Source organism: Triturus cristatus, chromosome 8 (assembly GCF_964204655.1).
Source record: "Triturus cristatus chromosome 8, aTriCri1.1, whole genome shotgun sequence".
Lineage (NCBI taxonomy): Eukaryota > Metazoa > Chordata > Amphibia > Caudata > Salamandridae > Triturus > Triturus cristatus.
Window position 1 is genome coordinate 1,612,893,435 of NC_140591.1, and position 18,210 is coordinate 1,612,911,644.

General features: G+C 47.0%; 1 protein-coding gene across 1 annotated transcript in view; it reads left to right on the forward strand.

Moving 5' to 3' along the window:
- DCHS1 (dachsous cadherin-related 1) overlaps positions 1–18,210 on the forward strand; it is a 357,645-nt gene that overhangs the window by 274,596 nt on the left and 64,839 nt on the right. The window contains exon 3 of the mRNA XM_085623531.1: positions 8,925–9,113. Within this exon, the coding sequence (XP_085479657.1) occupies positions 8,925–9,113 (189 nt within the window). The remainder of the gene's footprint in view (positions 1–8,924; positions 9,114–18,210) is intronic.

Below are 18,210 nucleotides of genomic sequence, written 5' to 3' on the forward strand. Positions count from 1 at the left end.
CTACATCTGACCCCACGCTGACCTCCAGGCCCGGGTCAAGTGCTCCCCTTCCGTGCCCCTCTACTTGCACCCATGCCAGCTCGGTGCTGTCTCGGAGGGCCTCCTTCCTCCTGGGGGCTGCTATCGGTGCAAACACCGAGTCACTGCTGCCTCACATCAGTGTTGCGACTACCTCACCCCGCCTTGAGGGCCCATAGTGGCCAGGATGCCGGGGTCTCGGCAGGCCCCTGCCCGTATCCCGTGGCCCCTCACCAGCGGCAGGTGCTCTTGGTCCATGAGCGCCCCCAGCTCTGCTGGCCACGGGGCCCTGACTTTCTAGTGATGGAGGCTCGCGAAACTCCGTAAATAAGTCAGAACGGGGTCCAACAAAGTGTCATCGCCGGGGCCAGCGGGGCGTTCACGGCCGGCGCCCTGGGCCTGCGCCAGAGCTCCGGAGGCAGGAGCGGGCCTAGTCTGTAATGATCCATCATGGCGGCCGAGGCGCCGCGAGAGAGGGGGGATTCATGGCGCATCTGATAGGACTCTACGCAAAGGTGTTGTGTTCATTTATAAGGTGCACGCGGGGAACCATGGGGTCGGGGGGGGGGCAAGTGGGAGGGTCCAGAGAGGAAGAGAGAGAACCCAGACCTCACAGCAGAGAGGCTGATGGGTGCCAGATGGTCCCGGAAGGCTGCAGATCATAATAGGGCTGAAAGAAGTAGAGGTGGGCGAGCCAACAAATTAACAGGGCGAGCCGAGCCAGAGTGTGGCTCCAAGAGCCCGCGCACAAGTCGGACTGGAAATAGTTGGCTGTAAATCATGCAACAAACATCATGAGCAAATATGGGGAAATCTCTTTAAAAAATCCAAAACGTGTATTTGTTGAACACGCAGAGCGTTTCGCCTTGGTGCATCAAATTATAGCAATGTTTTGAGAGGCAAATATTAAAAGGGATCATTTTTAAACTGAACTTGGACTTAGGCACACTTCTGCCCTCGCGATGACAAGGGTCAGAATTCAACTCAGAGCCACGTCAGTAGTCACCTGTATCAAATATTCGGCCGAGGTTCTTAACATAGAGCAACAGTTTTCGGCTTGTTAAATCAAACAGGTTTGTTTCTACATTGGACGTCCCCAGCTCACACATTTAAAGGAGCTCGCACGCGTGAACACGGAGTAAAAGGCGGGTCAATGAAGATACACATTTAAAGCAAGTGGGGACGCCAGGATTGGTTCCAGGTTTTCCGGTTTTATATTATGCAATTCAGACACTAGATGACTATCTTTCCCCCCCCCCCCCCCCCCCTTGTTACCATCAGAAATGTGTGCTTTTTAAACTCTAAGAGCAAGAGCTTCGAGGGAGTTGGAAAGTAGAAGACACATGAAAGCGCGGAACGTTTGGCCTCGAGTGTCACAGAGGACCTCATGCGGCGTCAGAGCCCAGCTCGAGGTCCTCGTGAATCCACGAGCCCAAAACGAGCCGAGCTTTAATGTGGCTTCTGGCTGCCACCCACACCCAGCAATCATGCACCAAGGAATAAAAACAAAGCCCAAGCCTTTGCTGGTAAAAAGGAGAACGATGTAGCTATGTAGCTTGTAAATTCCATAGTAAACAGACCTAGAAAACCTGGACAATCCTGGCTTCCCCGTTTGGTCACATTGTGTGATCTTAGGCCAGTGATACTCAAAGTACGGCAGACCTCTCCCTGTGGCCCGCAGACATTCTTCTAGGAAAGAGCAGCGGAGAAATAAGAGCTGCCCGAGTTCCATTTTTTGCTGTCATTTTTAACAATTTTGTTTTCTGGCTCTAGGCTTTTAGATCCGATTCAGGCACGAGCCTTCAGATTTGTTAAGCTAAAATTGGCTTTATAGTAGGTGTCTCCCAACTAAAATTGCATCGGTTTCAACAAAAGCCAATGAAGAAAATACATTCCCCTGTTTTATTTCTTAATCTCTCATTATTCAGTATTGAAAAGGCGTTGTTTTTTAACTGCCCTGATAGTCTCCCAACCCTCCCCGTCTCCTTGGGGATGGCCCAGCATCAACGCGGCCCTCAAGCACACCCCAGACTGCAGTTTGTTAGCCCCTGAGAAAATATTTCTGATTACCCATGTCTTAAGCAAAAATGTTATTTTATAAAGCATTCTTTTTCTTTGTTGCACATATGAGAGCAACTTTTAATATATGAGTTATGGGTGTGCGCTGTAATAAAATAATCTGGTGAAATTAATAAAGTGAAACACTTCTGCATGTTAAAGAAATGGCTTTTTATAAATTTTAAACAGACTATCATATATACACTTGGTGTTTGTTGCATGATTTAGATGCCAATTACTTTCAAGGCACTGCTTGTGCACGGCTTCTTAGACCCCAGCCAGACCCTTGGCTCGGCTCAGCTCTACCTGTTCATGTGTTGGCTCGCCCACCTCTAGACGATCTAGAGGGCAGGAACTCACTGTTGGGGCAGTAATTTAGGGTTGGTTGGTTGGTATCACAGAAGGGGTAGACGCTCTGGACTACAGGCATCCCCTGTTGAGGCAGTAATTTAGGGTTTGTTGGTATCACAGAAGGGGTAGAGGCCCTGGAGTACATGCACCCACCGTTGAGGATGTAACATAGGGCTTTTAGGGCTCACAGAAGGGGTAGAGGCTCTGGAGTCCAGTCATCCACCGTTGAGGCAGTAATATAGGACTTGTAGGGCTCACAAAAGGGGTAGAAGCTCTGGAGTACAGGCACTCACTGTTGGGGCAGTAATATAGGACTTGTAGGGCTCACAGAAGGAGTGCAGGCTCTGGAGTACAGACATCCAGTGCTGCAGAAGTAATATCTGGCTCTGGAGTCTACAAAAGGATGAAGCGCTTGGTCGCTGGCATTCACACCTGGGGCCGCAATATCTGCCCCACAGGCCTTCAGAATGGGTAGAAAGCATCGCATCCCTTAACACTTCCACTTTCACGCCATCTCCTTTTCATCCTTCACTTTCCTTTGTATGGACGAGCGCCCTTCAGGGCCAGGCATGTCCTGGAATCATTCCTTACAGCTCCAGCCAGGAAAGTTTGGAAAAGAAAAACACAATTATTCTACAAAGTTAATAATAGGAGTTTAAACAAAAGGAAACTTTAACAGCAAACCTGAGGCACTGACTTTGTACTGTGCCAAGTACTTGAGAGGCTCAGAAGGCGCAGTCTCTGAACTTATCAGTGCTGGGAATGCATGCTCTGAAAGTTTTATGTCTCGGAGGAGGGAGTGCAGGCCCTTAGGAGGGAGTGCAGGCTCTGAGGAGGGAGTGCAAGCTCTGAGGAGGGAGTGCAGGCTCTGAGGAGGGAGTGCAAGCTCTGAGGAGGGAGTGCAGGCTCTGAAAGTGTGATAGATCAGTGCTGGGAATGCATGCTCTGAAAGTTTTATGTCTCGGAGGAGGGAGTGCAGGCCCTGAGGAGGGAGTGCAGGCTCTGAAGAGGGAGTGTAGTCTCTGAGGAGGGAGTGCAGGCTCTGAGGAGGGAGTGCAGGCCCTTAGGAGGGAGTGCAGACTCTGAGGAGGGAGTGCAGGCTCTGAGGAGGGAGTGCAGGCTCTGAGGAGGGAGTGCAGGCTCTGAGGAGGGAGTGCAGGCCCTGAGGAGGGAGTGCAGGCTCTGAGGAGGGAGTGCAGGCTCTGAGGAGGGAGTGCAGGCCCTGAGGAGGGAGTGCAGGCTCTGAGGAGGGAGTGCAGGCTCTGAGGAGGGAGTGCAGGCCCTGAGGAGGGAGTGCAGGCTCTGAGGAGGGAGTGCAGGCTCTGAGGAGGGAGTGCAGGCCCTGAGGAGGGAGTGCAGGCCCTGAGGAGGGAGTGCAGGCTCTGAAGAGGGAGTGTAGTCTCTGAGGAGGGAGTGCAGGCTCTGAGGAGGGAGTGCAGGCCCTGAGGAGGGAGTGCAGGCTCTGAGGAGGGAGTGCAGGCTCTGAGGAGGGAGTGCAAGCCCTGAGGAGGGAGTGCAGGCTCTGAGGAGGGAGTGCAGGCTCTGAGGAGGGAGTGCAGGCCCTGAGGAGGGAGTGCAGGCCCTGAGGAGGGAGTGCAGGCCCTGAGGAGGGAGTGCAGGCCCTGAGGAGGGAGTGCAGGCTCTGAGGAGGGAGTGCAGGCTCTGAGGAGGGAGTGCAGGCTCTGAGGAGGGAGTGCAGGCTCTGAGGAGGGAGTGCAGGCCCTGAGGAGGGAGTGCAGGCTCTGAGGAGGGAGTGCAGGCTCTGAGGAGGGAGTGCAGGCTCTGAGGAGGGAGTGCAGGCTCTGAGGAGGGAGTGCAGGCTCTGAGGAGGGAGTGCAGGCCCTGAGGAGGGAGTGCAGGCCCTGAGGAGGGAGTGCAGGCTCTGAGGAGGGAGTGCAGGCCCTGAGGAGGGAGTGCAGGCCATGAGGAGGGAGTGCAGGCTCTGAGGAGGGAGTGCAGGCACTGAGGAGGGAGTGCAGGCTCTGAGGAGGGAGTGCAGGCTCTGAGGAGGGAGTGCAGGCCCTGAGGAGGGAGTGCAGGCTCTGAGGAGGGAGTGCAGGCTCTGAGGAGGGAGTGCAGGCTCTGAGGAGGGAGTGCAGGCCCTGAGGAGGGAGTGCAGGCTCTGAGGAGGGAGTGCAGGCCCTGAGGAGGGAGTGCAGGCTCTGAGGAGGGAGTGCAGGCTCTGAGGAGGGAGTGCAGGCCCTGAGGAGGGAGTGCAGGCTCTGAGGAGGGAGTGCAGGCTCTGAGGAGGGAGTGCAGGCCCTGAGGAGGGAGTGCAGGCCCTGAGGAGGGAGTGCAGGCTCTGAGGAGGGAGTGCAGGCCCTGAGGAGGGAGTGCAGGCCCTGAGGAGGGAGTGCAGGCCCTGAGGAGGGAGTGCAGGCACTGAGGAGGGAGTGCAGGCTCTGAGGAGGGAGTGCAGGCTCTGAGGAGGGAGTGCAGGCCCTGAGGAGGGAGTGCAGGCTCTGAGGAGGGAGTGCCGGCTCTGAAAGTGTGATAGATCAGTGCAGGGGGTGCAGGCTCTGAACCTTTGTATGTCTCGGAGGAGGGAGTGCAGGCCCTGAGGAGGGAGTGCAGGCTCTGAGGAGGGAGTGCAGGCTCTGAGGAGGGAGTGCAGGCTCTGAGGAGGGAGTGCAGGCTCTGAGGAGGGAGTGCAGGCCCTGAGGAGGGAGTGCAGGCTCTGAGGAGGGAGTGCAGGCTCGGAGGAGGGAGTGCCGGCTGGTGCTCGTGTTACCAATTCCATTTTCTGCCCCTTTTGAGAGCCTTCTGCGGGTTCAAGCCATCTCTGCGTGGTCCATGTCTCCATAGAGACCCCTGGGCCCTTCTCTCACTCTACATCACAAGCAACTGGATGCGCCACAACTCGCCTGTGAAAAGGAAAGTAGAGACAGGCTTTTATACCGGCATCTCAGGCTCACACTTATTATAGTACTGATTGCTTTGGATTGATATTTTTTTGTAGATGCCAATATTTTGCTCTACCATTCAAATCAAAATAAAGCAACTCTTTATTCGTCCCGAGCCCTAAAAGCGCATAAATTACAATAAAAATTACAGTACAGTAACATTTAACATTAATGTCCATGGAACAACATACGTTGATTTGTTCACAGTACAGTTTTAAGACATAATTATCGCAGAAAAGTTAAAATCGAAACTTTCTATGTCAACATATCATCTATTAATTTCTATTTATTGGGATTCATATCTTATCCTAACATAAAAGGATGATTTTATAAAATTTAATTACGCATAACATATTTCTGGGAAACCTAGGGACTGCAGAAATATAAACCCTTCTTTGTGATATCTCAGATTTGACTTATGCAGACTTAAGAGCAAAAAAGAAGGTCTCGGCCCAGAAGACAGGATGCAAAATCGGATAAAGTGCACTGCACTGAAGTATTGTCAGACCCACATGCAATAGTTCCTGTTTCCAGGCCCCAGGTGTAGGAAAATCGAAATGTATTGCAAATATTATCTTGATCAGAAATTTTTAATATTACTACATGTAGGGTTTTGGAAACACAGGTCTGTGGATTCAGAAACGATCAAAGTGAAAATGCAACACACTTTCCTCATTCTGTTTCTGGTGCGGCATTGAGTGAACTGTTGCTAGGCCAGTCCATTGTTCATGTTGTAAACAATATTACCTTTGGGAAGGGATCGATACCTTGACCCAACAATACCCTAATATATATTTAATCTAAGGTGAATGATATGGCACGCAGTTAACCAATCAGAGATCTTGGCCTTTGCGGAAATGAAGATAGATCTGGCTTTCGGAGAGTTCCAAGAAGAAAAACCAATAGTGGTAATTTGGCCCGGTCTATGTTCCTCACTAACAGGCCTCCGCCCTCCGTAAAACAACAGCTAGCTGAAACTCAATGAGACCAAGAGAGAACAGGTGGTACACGCATAAATTTATTACACCTTCAAAGGAAGGCTCTTAATAAAGCGGCAAGGACAATATATAAACAACCAAATTGAGTTCATACACAACTATTAGCAAACTTGAGGAAACATAAGAATGAGATCTGGAAAGCAAAAAGGGACTACCATGAAGAAATATGGATAAAGTTGCACTATACCAGTAAAACTAACAACTGAAAAGCTTTTTGGGGAACAATTAATGAGCATGGTCGTAGGCGAACTAATAGCGGGAATGTCTCAGAATCAAGTTGGGATTCTTACCTCTCCAAATTGAATGGAAACGTACTAGTCACGGATATTGAAAATATTATCCAACGATAGTTATTAGTTATTCGAGGGGATAAGTCAAATTAAAAATTGCATGAAAAACTCCATGATGAATTTCAACTTTTATTGGACTCTATACAAGAGAAGGAGACCATAAAAATGATGGGCAGGATTGAATCAAACGGCGCTCCAGGTCCAAATGGAATTCCAGATGCGGGGTTCAAGAGCAAATCAGATCTGTCGGCAACAATCTTCACACCCCTGTTTAAAGACCCCGTCATGCTCAAAGTAATCCCAGACTCTTGGCAGGGGAGTAATATCCAACCCGTCTACAAGAATGGTCGCCCCGACAATCCTGCTAACTATCCCCCAGATCTCTAAATGATGTGGAGGGGAAAATCTTTGCGACGTGTTTCCTTAAGGATTTGGAAGATTGGGCCGACTCACTTAAGATAATTCTGATCTTTCAAACCAGGGTTAGAAGAGGCCACTCATTGATCACCAATCTAATACCCCTCAAGCTGCGAGCAGTGAAAAGTAAAAAAAAAAAGTAATATATTTGCTTCATAGACTTGAAAGCTGCTTTTGACTCTGTGCCCCGTAACATACTTTGGAAATAGATGGCAGCTTGGGGTATACCCAAAAAACTACTGGACATGATTGTTTTGTTATATTCAAATACTTGGGTCCCAGTGTAAATGGGGTGTGGCACTTGTACTACTCGCCGTATTAAAACTTTTAGCGGTTCGAAGTAAGTTTATGTTTTAGCCTCTTGCTTACTTAATCTTTTTATTGCAAATTTGCCTTTGTATTTACAGAATGCTACTCCCCATTCACCTAATCTTTCTGGATTGAACATAAACTATTTGCAGTATGCCAATGATACACCATTGCTTAGCCACACCCCAATACGCCTACAGAGGCTAATACGTTCTTTTTCAACTATATTTTAGCAAATGGCTTACAATCGAATGTTCAAAAACAATATTATAACTACAAGGCCAACAATCCCGGGTTCGCATGTATGGAAAACAAACGGACTAGTGATTGAAACAGTAAAAACCTCCAAATACTTGGGAATCATATATGATGATCTGGTTACGTTTAAATATCATTTAACCAATTTAAAGGCCAAAGCTACACCTCTTGCATTCGCTTTTAGAAATCTGCGAGATAAACTCTCATGCCCTAGGTACGAGCAGTTAGTTAATTTTATGAAGGCCAAGACGATTCCCGCCTTGGCTTATGGGTCTGCAATTTTCCGAGGCAAGGATTCTGAAATTTTTGATAATTTACAAATGAAGGTTTTAAAATCTACTTTTAGGATTTCTAAAAATATTGGACATGCAAATATCCGATTGGAATTTGGCATGTCAAGTCAAACATTAGTAAGGCAAACAGCATTCTTAAAAAGCTTACACTCCTTGATTTCATCTGATTCTCGCAGCCTTGCAAATTTGTGTTGACAAGAATTGACTAAACCCGACTATGCAAGTGGGTGGAAGTCTTACTTAACTAAGAGTCTAAATACATTTAATCTCTTTCCATGTGATAATTGGGGCAGAAATAGAAATACTTTTAAACACTTTTGAAAGCGCTTAACGAACAATCTATTCCTGATACTTTCTGGGAAATTAATCCATTTAATGAGACAATTTGTCAAGTATTTCTTTATAGCAGAAAAAAACGAAATTTGGAATTAAATGGAGAGTAGGTATTATTAGAACAATCAGAAGATCCATATTGACATGCTGCCCACTGATGGAAATAAAGTTTGGGTCGCACTAAGGCACTGCACGTAAGCACTTAACTGCTTTGAGGCACTTTATATACGTCTGTATTAAAAGTGATGGGCATTGAGGAATTTTATCCATTTATTTTAATACGGTTTATAGCACAGCGGAATACGCACATGGTCACTTTATAGATGTGGAGTTAGGGAAAAAAGGGTGCAAGCATGGAGATATCTTATTAGCAAGGCAAGGACCATGGAAACTAAGATAATTACAGACAACAGACAAGCTACTTTAAGTTGTTTATGTGGTATCGATGTTCTAGTGCGGCGGGCTATCCCTAATATCTGTTGAAAATGATGACATTTAAGTGGTCTTTCCTTATTTTATCTATTTTTGCATTTGATTTTAATTGATTCTTTGCACAGCTGTGATTCCAGCTGTTAATGCTCCAAATATTGTAATGAGTATTTATTAATCAGTCGATGAAGATTTTACAAATATTAGGTTAAGTTTTCACTTTGGTAAAGATTGCGCAGCCTCACTCTTCCCTCCTTCCGCCCATAGGTCTCTGCAGCTGATGCGGACAGTGGCACCTTCGGGACGATTACCTATTCCCTGGGCTCGGGCATTGGCAGTATGGTGCCCACCCAATTCCGCATCCACAAGCAGACGGGGGAGCTGTGTACGGCTCAGAGCCTGGACCGCGACGAGGGCATGCGCAGTTACGATTTCACCATCAGCGCAGTGGATGGGGTGAGTACTGGTACTTTCTCACACTTGGTGAGAGGACAGAAGAGCTCTGGTGTGAGGGGCTGCCAGAACTGGATTTTGATACTAAAAATTGTATAAAAGCTCAAAAAGAAAAATGGGAAAACTGAAGTTTAAATGTTGATGGAAGTCTATTGCCATCAATGCTTAACATTGAAGTCTGCGAGTTCCAATCAAAGTCTACTGGAGCGTTAAAAAAAGTAGTAAAAATTAAATTAAAAGGGGAACTATTTAACAAGGAGTCAAGATTCGACCTTGAGTGGGTGGTTGAGCCCATATTGAAAGGCCATCATCTGATAAAAATACACATTTTGGTTGATAAAATTAAGTTTTTATATAAATGGAACAAAAGTTTGCCATTTTAAAAATACTTTAAATATACCTAATTGTAATCATCAAACGTCTCCATGCCAACCTATGAGAGTTATAACACCAGTACTTACTTTTGTTGGAGACAAATTGATGCCACCCTTTAACAAGCATTGGCATAGCCAATAGGTCTCGCCTTTGGGACCTTATAAGTGTTTAGCCATGCAACAGTTGCATAACTAAATACTTATAAGGTCCCAAAAGTCAGACCTATTGGCTATGCCAATCGGCCGTGCGGCCGCGAAAGTGATCGCGATCATGATCAAACATCAAAGCGGCCGTGGGGCCGCGAAAGTGAAAGTAATCGCGGTCAGCGCGGCGTGCGCCCCCGCGCACTTGCACTGTAGCTCTATGCTGGCCTGGTAGCACTTTTTGGAGCCCTCTCAATAAGTCTCACCAGACCAGAGCATGCGCCGGGTCAGGCGAGACCTAAAAAGGGTTGGATTGGAGTAAGTCGGTGTTGTTAGTGCTCCGGGGCCTAGTCCCTCGTCTTCCGGTGAACTGTACGGTGGAGGTGGCAACGGAGGGCTTCCGCTATTTGGGAATATTTGTAACATCCGACCCAACCCTTTTTTATAATCACAATTTAGCTCTTCCGTTGGCCCGGCTGCGAGCAGACGTGAAACATTGGAGGTCCCTGCCTCTATCCCTAGTAGGTCGCACAGCCCTATTCAAGATGCTGGCCCACGCTTTTTGTATATTCTCCAGAACTGCCCGCACCGAGTCCCAGATGCATACTTCTCAGCAGTAGAAAGTGAAGTTCGTACACTACTATGGGATGGCAAGGCCCCTCGTATTGCAATGAAAAAGTTAACGAAAGGATGGTACGATGGGGGAATAGCCCTCGCAGATCTTAGACTCAATTATTGGGCGTCACAATTGGTGGTAATAAACCAGTGGATATACCGCCCCCCGAACAATCCTGCCTACTTACTGCACAGATATCAGACTGGGCGAGCAGGTTTCTTAGGAGCACTATATTCAAATGTCAGAAAAGGGCAATACTTTAGGCCTACCTCTCACACTATAATGATTTGGCACCAGGTGAACTCACGTCTGGGTTGCTCGAATGTCCTCACAAAAGCGACGCCATTGTGGTATGCCCAGAGACTTGGTTCTCTCTGTTATCAACCAGGTTTCGACAAATGGGACACAATTGGGATCTCCGTCGTCGGAGATCTGATTAAAAAAGGGTCGATCCTGAGGTTTGAAGAGCTCCGGGGACAATATCAAATGGCCCAAGGGTAAATGTTCAGGTACTTGCAAATTAGACACACACTCACGGCAGCCTTTCCAGATCTCACAGATATACCAGAGTTGTCAGCGCTAGAGGACCGACTGCTTGATGGACTGCTACACTCGAAAGCCATATCACTGACCTACAAAAAAATTATGCAATAACCTACCCAATACATTCCACAAACTTAGAGAGCAGTAGCAGGGGGACTTGGGGCCAATCGACGACGAGCACTGGCAAATGGCTTTAATTTCCCCCAAAGAAGTGGCTGTCACCCTCCGCTTCAGACTGATACAACTTAGGATCCTACATAGATCATATTTAACAGGGGTTATTTTGGCAAAAATAGGCGCTAGGTCGGATGCGCTTTGCCTCAGGGGATGCCAGCTCACAGCTACTTTTTACCATATGATCTGGGAGTGCCCTGAGTTGCAGCGCATATAGGAGGGGGCCACGACACATATTCAGACCACATTGGGGAAAGAACTAACTCTCACACCAAGACTAGGCCTATTTAATATCTGGATGACTACAGACCTTACAGAAGTAGAACAACGGCCACACTAGGTTATACCTTAGTCAAGTGAGAAATAGCAAAGGGATGGGGGGCAACGGACCCACCGTCTATCCGAATGTGGTTGAAAGAGCTAGACAAATGTATGATTACGGAAAAGGAAGTATTTACAACACATGGGTACCCCAAAAAGTGGGACAAGAAGTGGGGCAAGCGGAATGTCTATTGTGGAAACATATGTATATCCCCATCGGTGGCACTTGAACTGCGGCTGAGTGGTGAACGAGATGTAGTCATTTGGTACATGTTGCTTTCTCCCTCTCGATAGGGTGCTGATGTATTCTGTGATTGTCGGAATAACTGAATGGCATATGTATGTATAACTACTGTTGAAACTAATAAAAAGAAATAAAAATAAAAAAAGGTTTGGTAGTATTGTTACAACTTTAATAAACATTGGCAAAGCCAATAAGTGCTGCCTTTGGGATCTGTTGGCCATGCCAATGGGTTTCTGCAATGCTGTGAAGCATTGCTTTAGATTAAAAAAAGGCGAGTTGATGAAGCAACGGAAGCCGCTTCGTTTGGTAGTTCAGTGCTGGTGCATGTGCCCATCTACAAAAGCAACAGTTGATGGACAGAATGCAGAACAATGTCATACATTCACCCCAGTACAGAGATCTGGGTCTGACTCCATCGTTTTTTTGCTCACCATGCCATTCCAGTTTGGACCCAGCCATATGCAAATCAGTCTTGACCCTGTACCTCATGGGAACAGTCCAGCCCGAACTGCTTCACCCTGGACTGGAAACAAGCATCCTAGGACTCCTCTTCAGCCAGGATAGCTTGATTCCAGTGGCATGGAGAGCACGGGACCCACGTCTGGGCATATCCGTCCCACTCAGGGTGACAAATGCATGTGCCTATCTACAAAATGATGCCACCACCCTTTTTTTTTCTTTTATTTACTGACCTAAGATGGTTTGGTACAAAAAAAACGAGTGTAAGGAGGAGTGGGCTGAAAGGTGTAGCAACATAGTGATGGACGAAGCAACATGGAGAGCGGGCAAGGACGCACACAATAGAGAACAACTCAAAGCAAAGGGAGAAGCACACAGGTGAGAGAACGGGACACATGCATGGGTAGAGAGAGAAGCACACGGGTGAGCGAAAACAACACAAGCATGGTTAGGGAGAGAAGCACACGTGTGAGCGAAAACAACACGAGCATGGTTAGAGAGAGAAGCACACGGGTGAGAGAAAACAACACGAGCATGGGTAGGGAGAGAAGCACACAGATGAGAGAAAGCAACATGAGCATGGGTAGGGAGAGAAGCACACAGGCGAGAGAAAGCAACACGAGCATGGGTGGGGACAGAAGCACATAGGCGAGAGAAAGCAACACGACCTTGGGTAGGAACAGAAGCACACAGGCGAGAGAAAGCAACACCAGCATGGGTAGGAACAGAAGCACATGGACAAGAGAAAGCAACACGAGCATGGGTAGGGAGAGAAGCACACTGGCAAGAGAAAGCAACATGAGCATGTGTGGAGAGAGAAGCACCCGGGCAAGAGAAAGCAACACAAGCCTGGATAGGAAGAGAAGCAGATGGATGAGAAAAAGCAACATGAGCATGGGTAGGGAGAGAAGCACACAGGCATGAGAAAACAACACAACCCTGGGTAGGGAGAAAAGCACACAGGCAAGAGAAAGCAACACAAGCATGGGTGGGGAGAGAAGCACACGGGTGAGAAAAAGCAACACGAGCATGGGTGGGGAGAGAAGCACACAGGTGAGAGAAAGCAACATGAGCATGGGTAGGGAGAGAAGCACACGGGCAAGAGAAAGCAACATGAGCATGGGTATGGAGAAAAGCACACAGGCAAGAGAAAGCAACACGAGCATGTGTAGAGAGAGCAGCACCCAGGGCGAGAGAAAACAACGCAAGTATGGGTAAGGAGTGAAGAACACAGGTAAGAGAAAGCAACATGAGCATGGGTAGGGAGAGAAGCACACAGGCAAGATAAAACACAAGAGAGGGTGGGGAGAGAAACACACCGGCAAGAGAAAGCAACACAAGCATGGGTTGGGAGAGAAGCACCCGGGTGAGAGAAGGCAACACAAGCATGGGTAGGGAGAGAAGCACATGGGCGAGAGAAAGCAACATGAGCATGGGTATGGAGAGAAGCACCCTGGCAAGAGAAAGCAACATGTGCATGGGTATAGCGAGAAGCACACAGGCGAGAGAAAACGGCACACGCAAGGGTAGGGAGAGAAGCACACAAGTGATAGAAAGCAGCACAAGCCTGGGTAGGGTGAGAAGCACACAGGCAAGAGAAAACAACGCAAGAATGGTTGGGGAGAGAAGCACCCTTAATGTAATTATGGAGGGAAAGATTTAGCTTAGCATACGTTTTCATTTATTTTTATTGGAAGTAAGATGTTTGTTAGCTTGCATTTTAAATATGCACAATTGTTATTTATTTAATAGTGCATTTTTAAAACACAAGCTAACAAAAATCTCACTTCCTATAAAAAGAAATGGAAATGAATGCCCAGCTGCAATATTTCTCTTTATAATTGCATTAAGGGTGCAGTACCTTATGTGACCACTAGAGGTCCCTTTACAACTCCACAGAGACACCTAGTAACAGCCTATTGTATTGCACCCTTTAAAACAGTGCTTTAACTAGGAATAACAAGGGGGAGGGTGGCGAGGTGGGCAGCACAGTGAAGAGCAGGGAGGATGACAACCTAGGAGGGGCTGCAACGAGGAGGGCTGCACTACATGTTGGATTGAAAAACGGCTGTGCACGAGTATATCGTTGGGTCACTTTAAGGGTTTTAAGGGGAAGGGGGAGACGTGTGGGGGCTGAATGATCGGATCCTTCATAATCTAATCAATGAGTAATATGCAGCTATACTGGCCCTCATCAGAAATTGGGCCACAGAGGCGCTTTAATATAACTATTGTACTGGTTTAGCAGGCAGTCTCTGGCATAAGTAGGAGTGCAAAACCTATACAATGAAGTTCTATTGAGTGTCATCCTATCCTAAACAGGTCCAAATACAGCACCCGGTAGCTCAAAAATGTAAACTAAGTTGAAAATGGTTGAGCAGCCGAGGATCTGGTCTGCGCCCGTGAAGCTCACCCGAGTGGCTCTGTCGATTCTTGACAAACTCATTGCTAATGCACAAGATGTATACAAGCATATTCAATCTATGTTAGACCACCTAGTGCACTGGCAGTGTACCAGGGCTACCTCTCCACAACTGAATCCTCAATCTTCTCCCACCCCCGGCACACAGACAAAGTGAACGTAGCACGGCAGACAGCTAGGGGTGTCACAGAAATGCTCACATTGCACCGCACTGTGTGTAGCTTGAGTTAGGACAGTTGTATTCCTGTCCCCACCCCCTCCTCTGAGCATCTGCCCATTGTTCTCTGGCCATCTCCCCAGAACCACACTCTGAGCTTCCACATTGTCCTTTTGACAGCCTATTGCTAGATACCTATACGCACAGTGACGTCTACAGCAAACGTGGCAGGCTGTTAGGTTAGATTTGGTTACACACGTAGGGAATACTTATCAACTAACATTCATAGACATATAACGTAAAAGCAGGGAACCCAAGTTCATCTGAAAGAAGTCTGGCAATTTTGTTGCTTCCGTTTGATAAAAACTTAGCTGTAGATATGGAAAACACTTGCTAAAAATCTAGCTTGCAATAAAAAGGGGACTCAACTTCCGCCTACAATCTTACTAAAATGGTAAAGTAATAATAGAACTTTGTAATTTGTTTTAAAAAAGCTCAGTTGTGAGATTATTTGACACACAGAGCACCATTTAGAGATGGTCGCCGGCGTAGGGTGCTTTTCCTTTGTACAACAAAGTTAAGAAATAGAAAAGAAAGGCGGCAGCCGCCGGTATTTCTTATCTATTTACTTTTGTACATTCACGTCACGCAGCGCTTTAGCTTTAAATATGTTAAGCTAAAGTGCGGTGTGCCACAAGTGCTACAAAAGTAAATAAATAGAAAAGAAAGTTATGATATAAATGATAAGTTAAGAAAATAATAACAAGCAGGAGGGAGGAGGAGAAGGCTGCTGCAGCCCAAGAGAGGGTGTGTTGGGATGTGTGGTCAGGGACCGGGCTGTTGTGCCTGAAACCCCAGCTAAGATGAAGAAGTCATTAAGAAAAGAGTGCTCTGAAACTGAAAACAAAACATACCAAGTAAATCACATGTAACAGGGGCATTCCTCGTGAGAGGTTACAAGAGTAGAAAAGGAGTGACTACTAAAGACATTAACCAAAGAAAAAAAAGCATTTCTCAAAGACAGTCAAAGGAGTCAATTAAAAACATGTGCGGAACACGGGCGAAGCTTAAAGTCTATGTCCTGAATACAGCATGTCTCAAAGAGACAGCGCAAGCGCTGCCTAGGCGAGACCTAAAAATGGATAAGGATTCATTACCCACAGGGACTCTAAAATCTGTGTGCCTGTAAGCAAGCTGTTTATCCAATCTCAGCCATTAGATATTGTCCACTCGAAAATAGTCTCAAGCAGCAAAACTATTGGTACAGATAAGAGACCTTTTCCTCATGCGTGCTGTAGGATGCCAGTCAATGCAGTATACTATGGCATACCCTTATGGCCTGATGCAGACCTGTGAGAAGGGAGTCAGATTCATTATTCCCCAGGCCCTGTGCTTTTTCTGAGCCCCACTCTTGTGCGGCCATAGTTATGTATAGATTTTCACGGAATGCTGCCCCAGTCATTGGTGACGAGTTAGATAATCCCACTAGAAGACAGCACAAGCTGGATCTAGTATCTTTTCCTCTGCAGGACATTTTTGTTTAACTTTGAAAACGTTCCTTGCCCTTTCAGTCCCATTTCAATTGGTTGACCAGGGTCCTGCAGAAACGTTTGACATGCTTGCTCTGCCGTGGCCAGTGACCAAGGACAGTTCAGGCTAGTAGCCAATACGCCCTCTGCTGGTACATTGATCAAACAAAGATGCATTCGTCTACCTTAAACCAGCTGATGATCGCTCCTCTGCTAGAAGGTGTCAGTGTACCTGGGAATGTCATTTACATGGTCATATTCATAGTCACACTATCTCTAATGAATGTCCATAAACAGAGGGGAGCGGGGGAGCATAGAGAGGCATCGGTAAAGTCATTACAAACCTCCAATATCATTGAATTTATCTTCACACAACACCCCCCCCCCCAACAATGTACTAAGTGGTACATTCTCAGACAAGGCTCCTGAGCCCTGTCTGCTGCTCTGTGGCCTCCAAGCTAGAACCTCCCTAGCTACAGAGACAACACTTCCCACAGTGGTGCATCCGACATTGGTCATTCCATCGCAGTAGCACCCACAATGGCCTATCACTCGGCGCACCACTCTGGAGAGACACCAGAAAGAAAATAATCCGGTGAGGTATTAATCTAATTATTACAAAAATTACTGAAACCTCGAGCAGTACATCACGTAGGATCTGAATTAGATCTTGGTGGATGGAATCTCTGTCACAAACATAATGGATATCTCGTCCGCCATATTACAGGTGCATTATCTCCTATGGGATTTATATTTCGGTGGACGTGATATCCGTCATGTTTGTGATGGAGTATCGGCCCTTAGTCTCCCCATAGGCGATATAGGCCATAATATAGGCAATAGGGGCCAAGCACGGCATAGCGCCTGCGCTCTACAGCCTTTCCCAAAAGTATTTTAATGTCATTACCTTTAAATGCTTTCACCACCTAGTCATTAACATCATCTGTGGTGATCTATTCATTTGTAGAATCATTAATGCTCCCTCTAATAACCACCTTAATTAGTCCCAATCAAGTTGGATATTAATCACTATCAAAGTACAAGTTCATTATTGAATTTTAGGGAATCTCTGGTACCTATTAGAATGATGAAATTACAGATTATCTTGTCATGCCCTAATTGTCTTTAAATGAGTTCACGCTCCATCCATGGAGCTCCCGTGCCGCGGATGTCAGTGATGGGCATTCACATACTCTCTTCTCTCACTTCTCTTGAGGATCCCCCATCATGGTATGACCATGAGTTAGCTGCACCCCCTTATTCTAGAAAGATAACTCCTTTTGCTCTCCCACAGTTTGTGATCCTGATTGTACCAAACCTGCACACGCTCTGGACTTCATGCCTCACAGTCTACTAACTGTGTGGTCGTTGCCGTCCTCTGGTTGTGGGTGCATTGCTTGGATTCTGCTTCTCTCCAGAATGAGCACCGCCAGAAGCCTCTCAGACATACAGTGCGGGGACAGTAGCAATGTTCTGCTCTGGCTGAGCTAAAAGTGCTTAAACTTCCTTCGTCTGAGCCTCTAATATTGGGTCTGGCAAATTTGCCTACATGAACATGGCCACAATTATTTCACTCAGTGTCAATGTAGACTTACAGACACTGCCAAAGGCTATATTGGTTATTAAAGACCCTGAACCCAAGTATAGGCCCGAGCCATAGACGAGGGCCTATACCGTGGGAGAGGACCTTTAATAACCGGTATAGCCACTAAGGGTAGAATGTTCTAAATTGAAAAGGGAGAAACGTGAAGGCAAACATTGGAACGTTGGAACAGAAGGCATTTACCAGCCATTAGAGGCCCGTAGCCGCTCTAGTTGCTGATGGATGAATCTCTAGTTTTCCATCTGAACTCCTTCGGCGCACCCGCCTGCCTTCATCCAGCTTGCTTCCACTCTGCCTCCCCTGGTCCCAGACTGCCACCATTGCCCGTCTCCTTTTATCTTGCATACTAATTTTCGCAACAGTTTCCGACACCCTACAGTGAACTTCCACTTGGTCACAATTAAGCCATGACCCCCTTATGACCTCCCTCATGTTTTCTCCAATCCAGTATCTTCTTTCTACTCCCAACGCATTCCTAGCTTCCTTGCCTGTGCGACCTAGAACCACCAGCAGA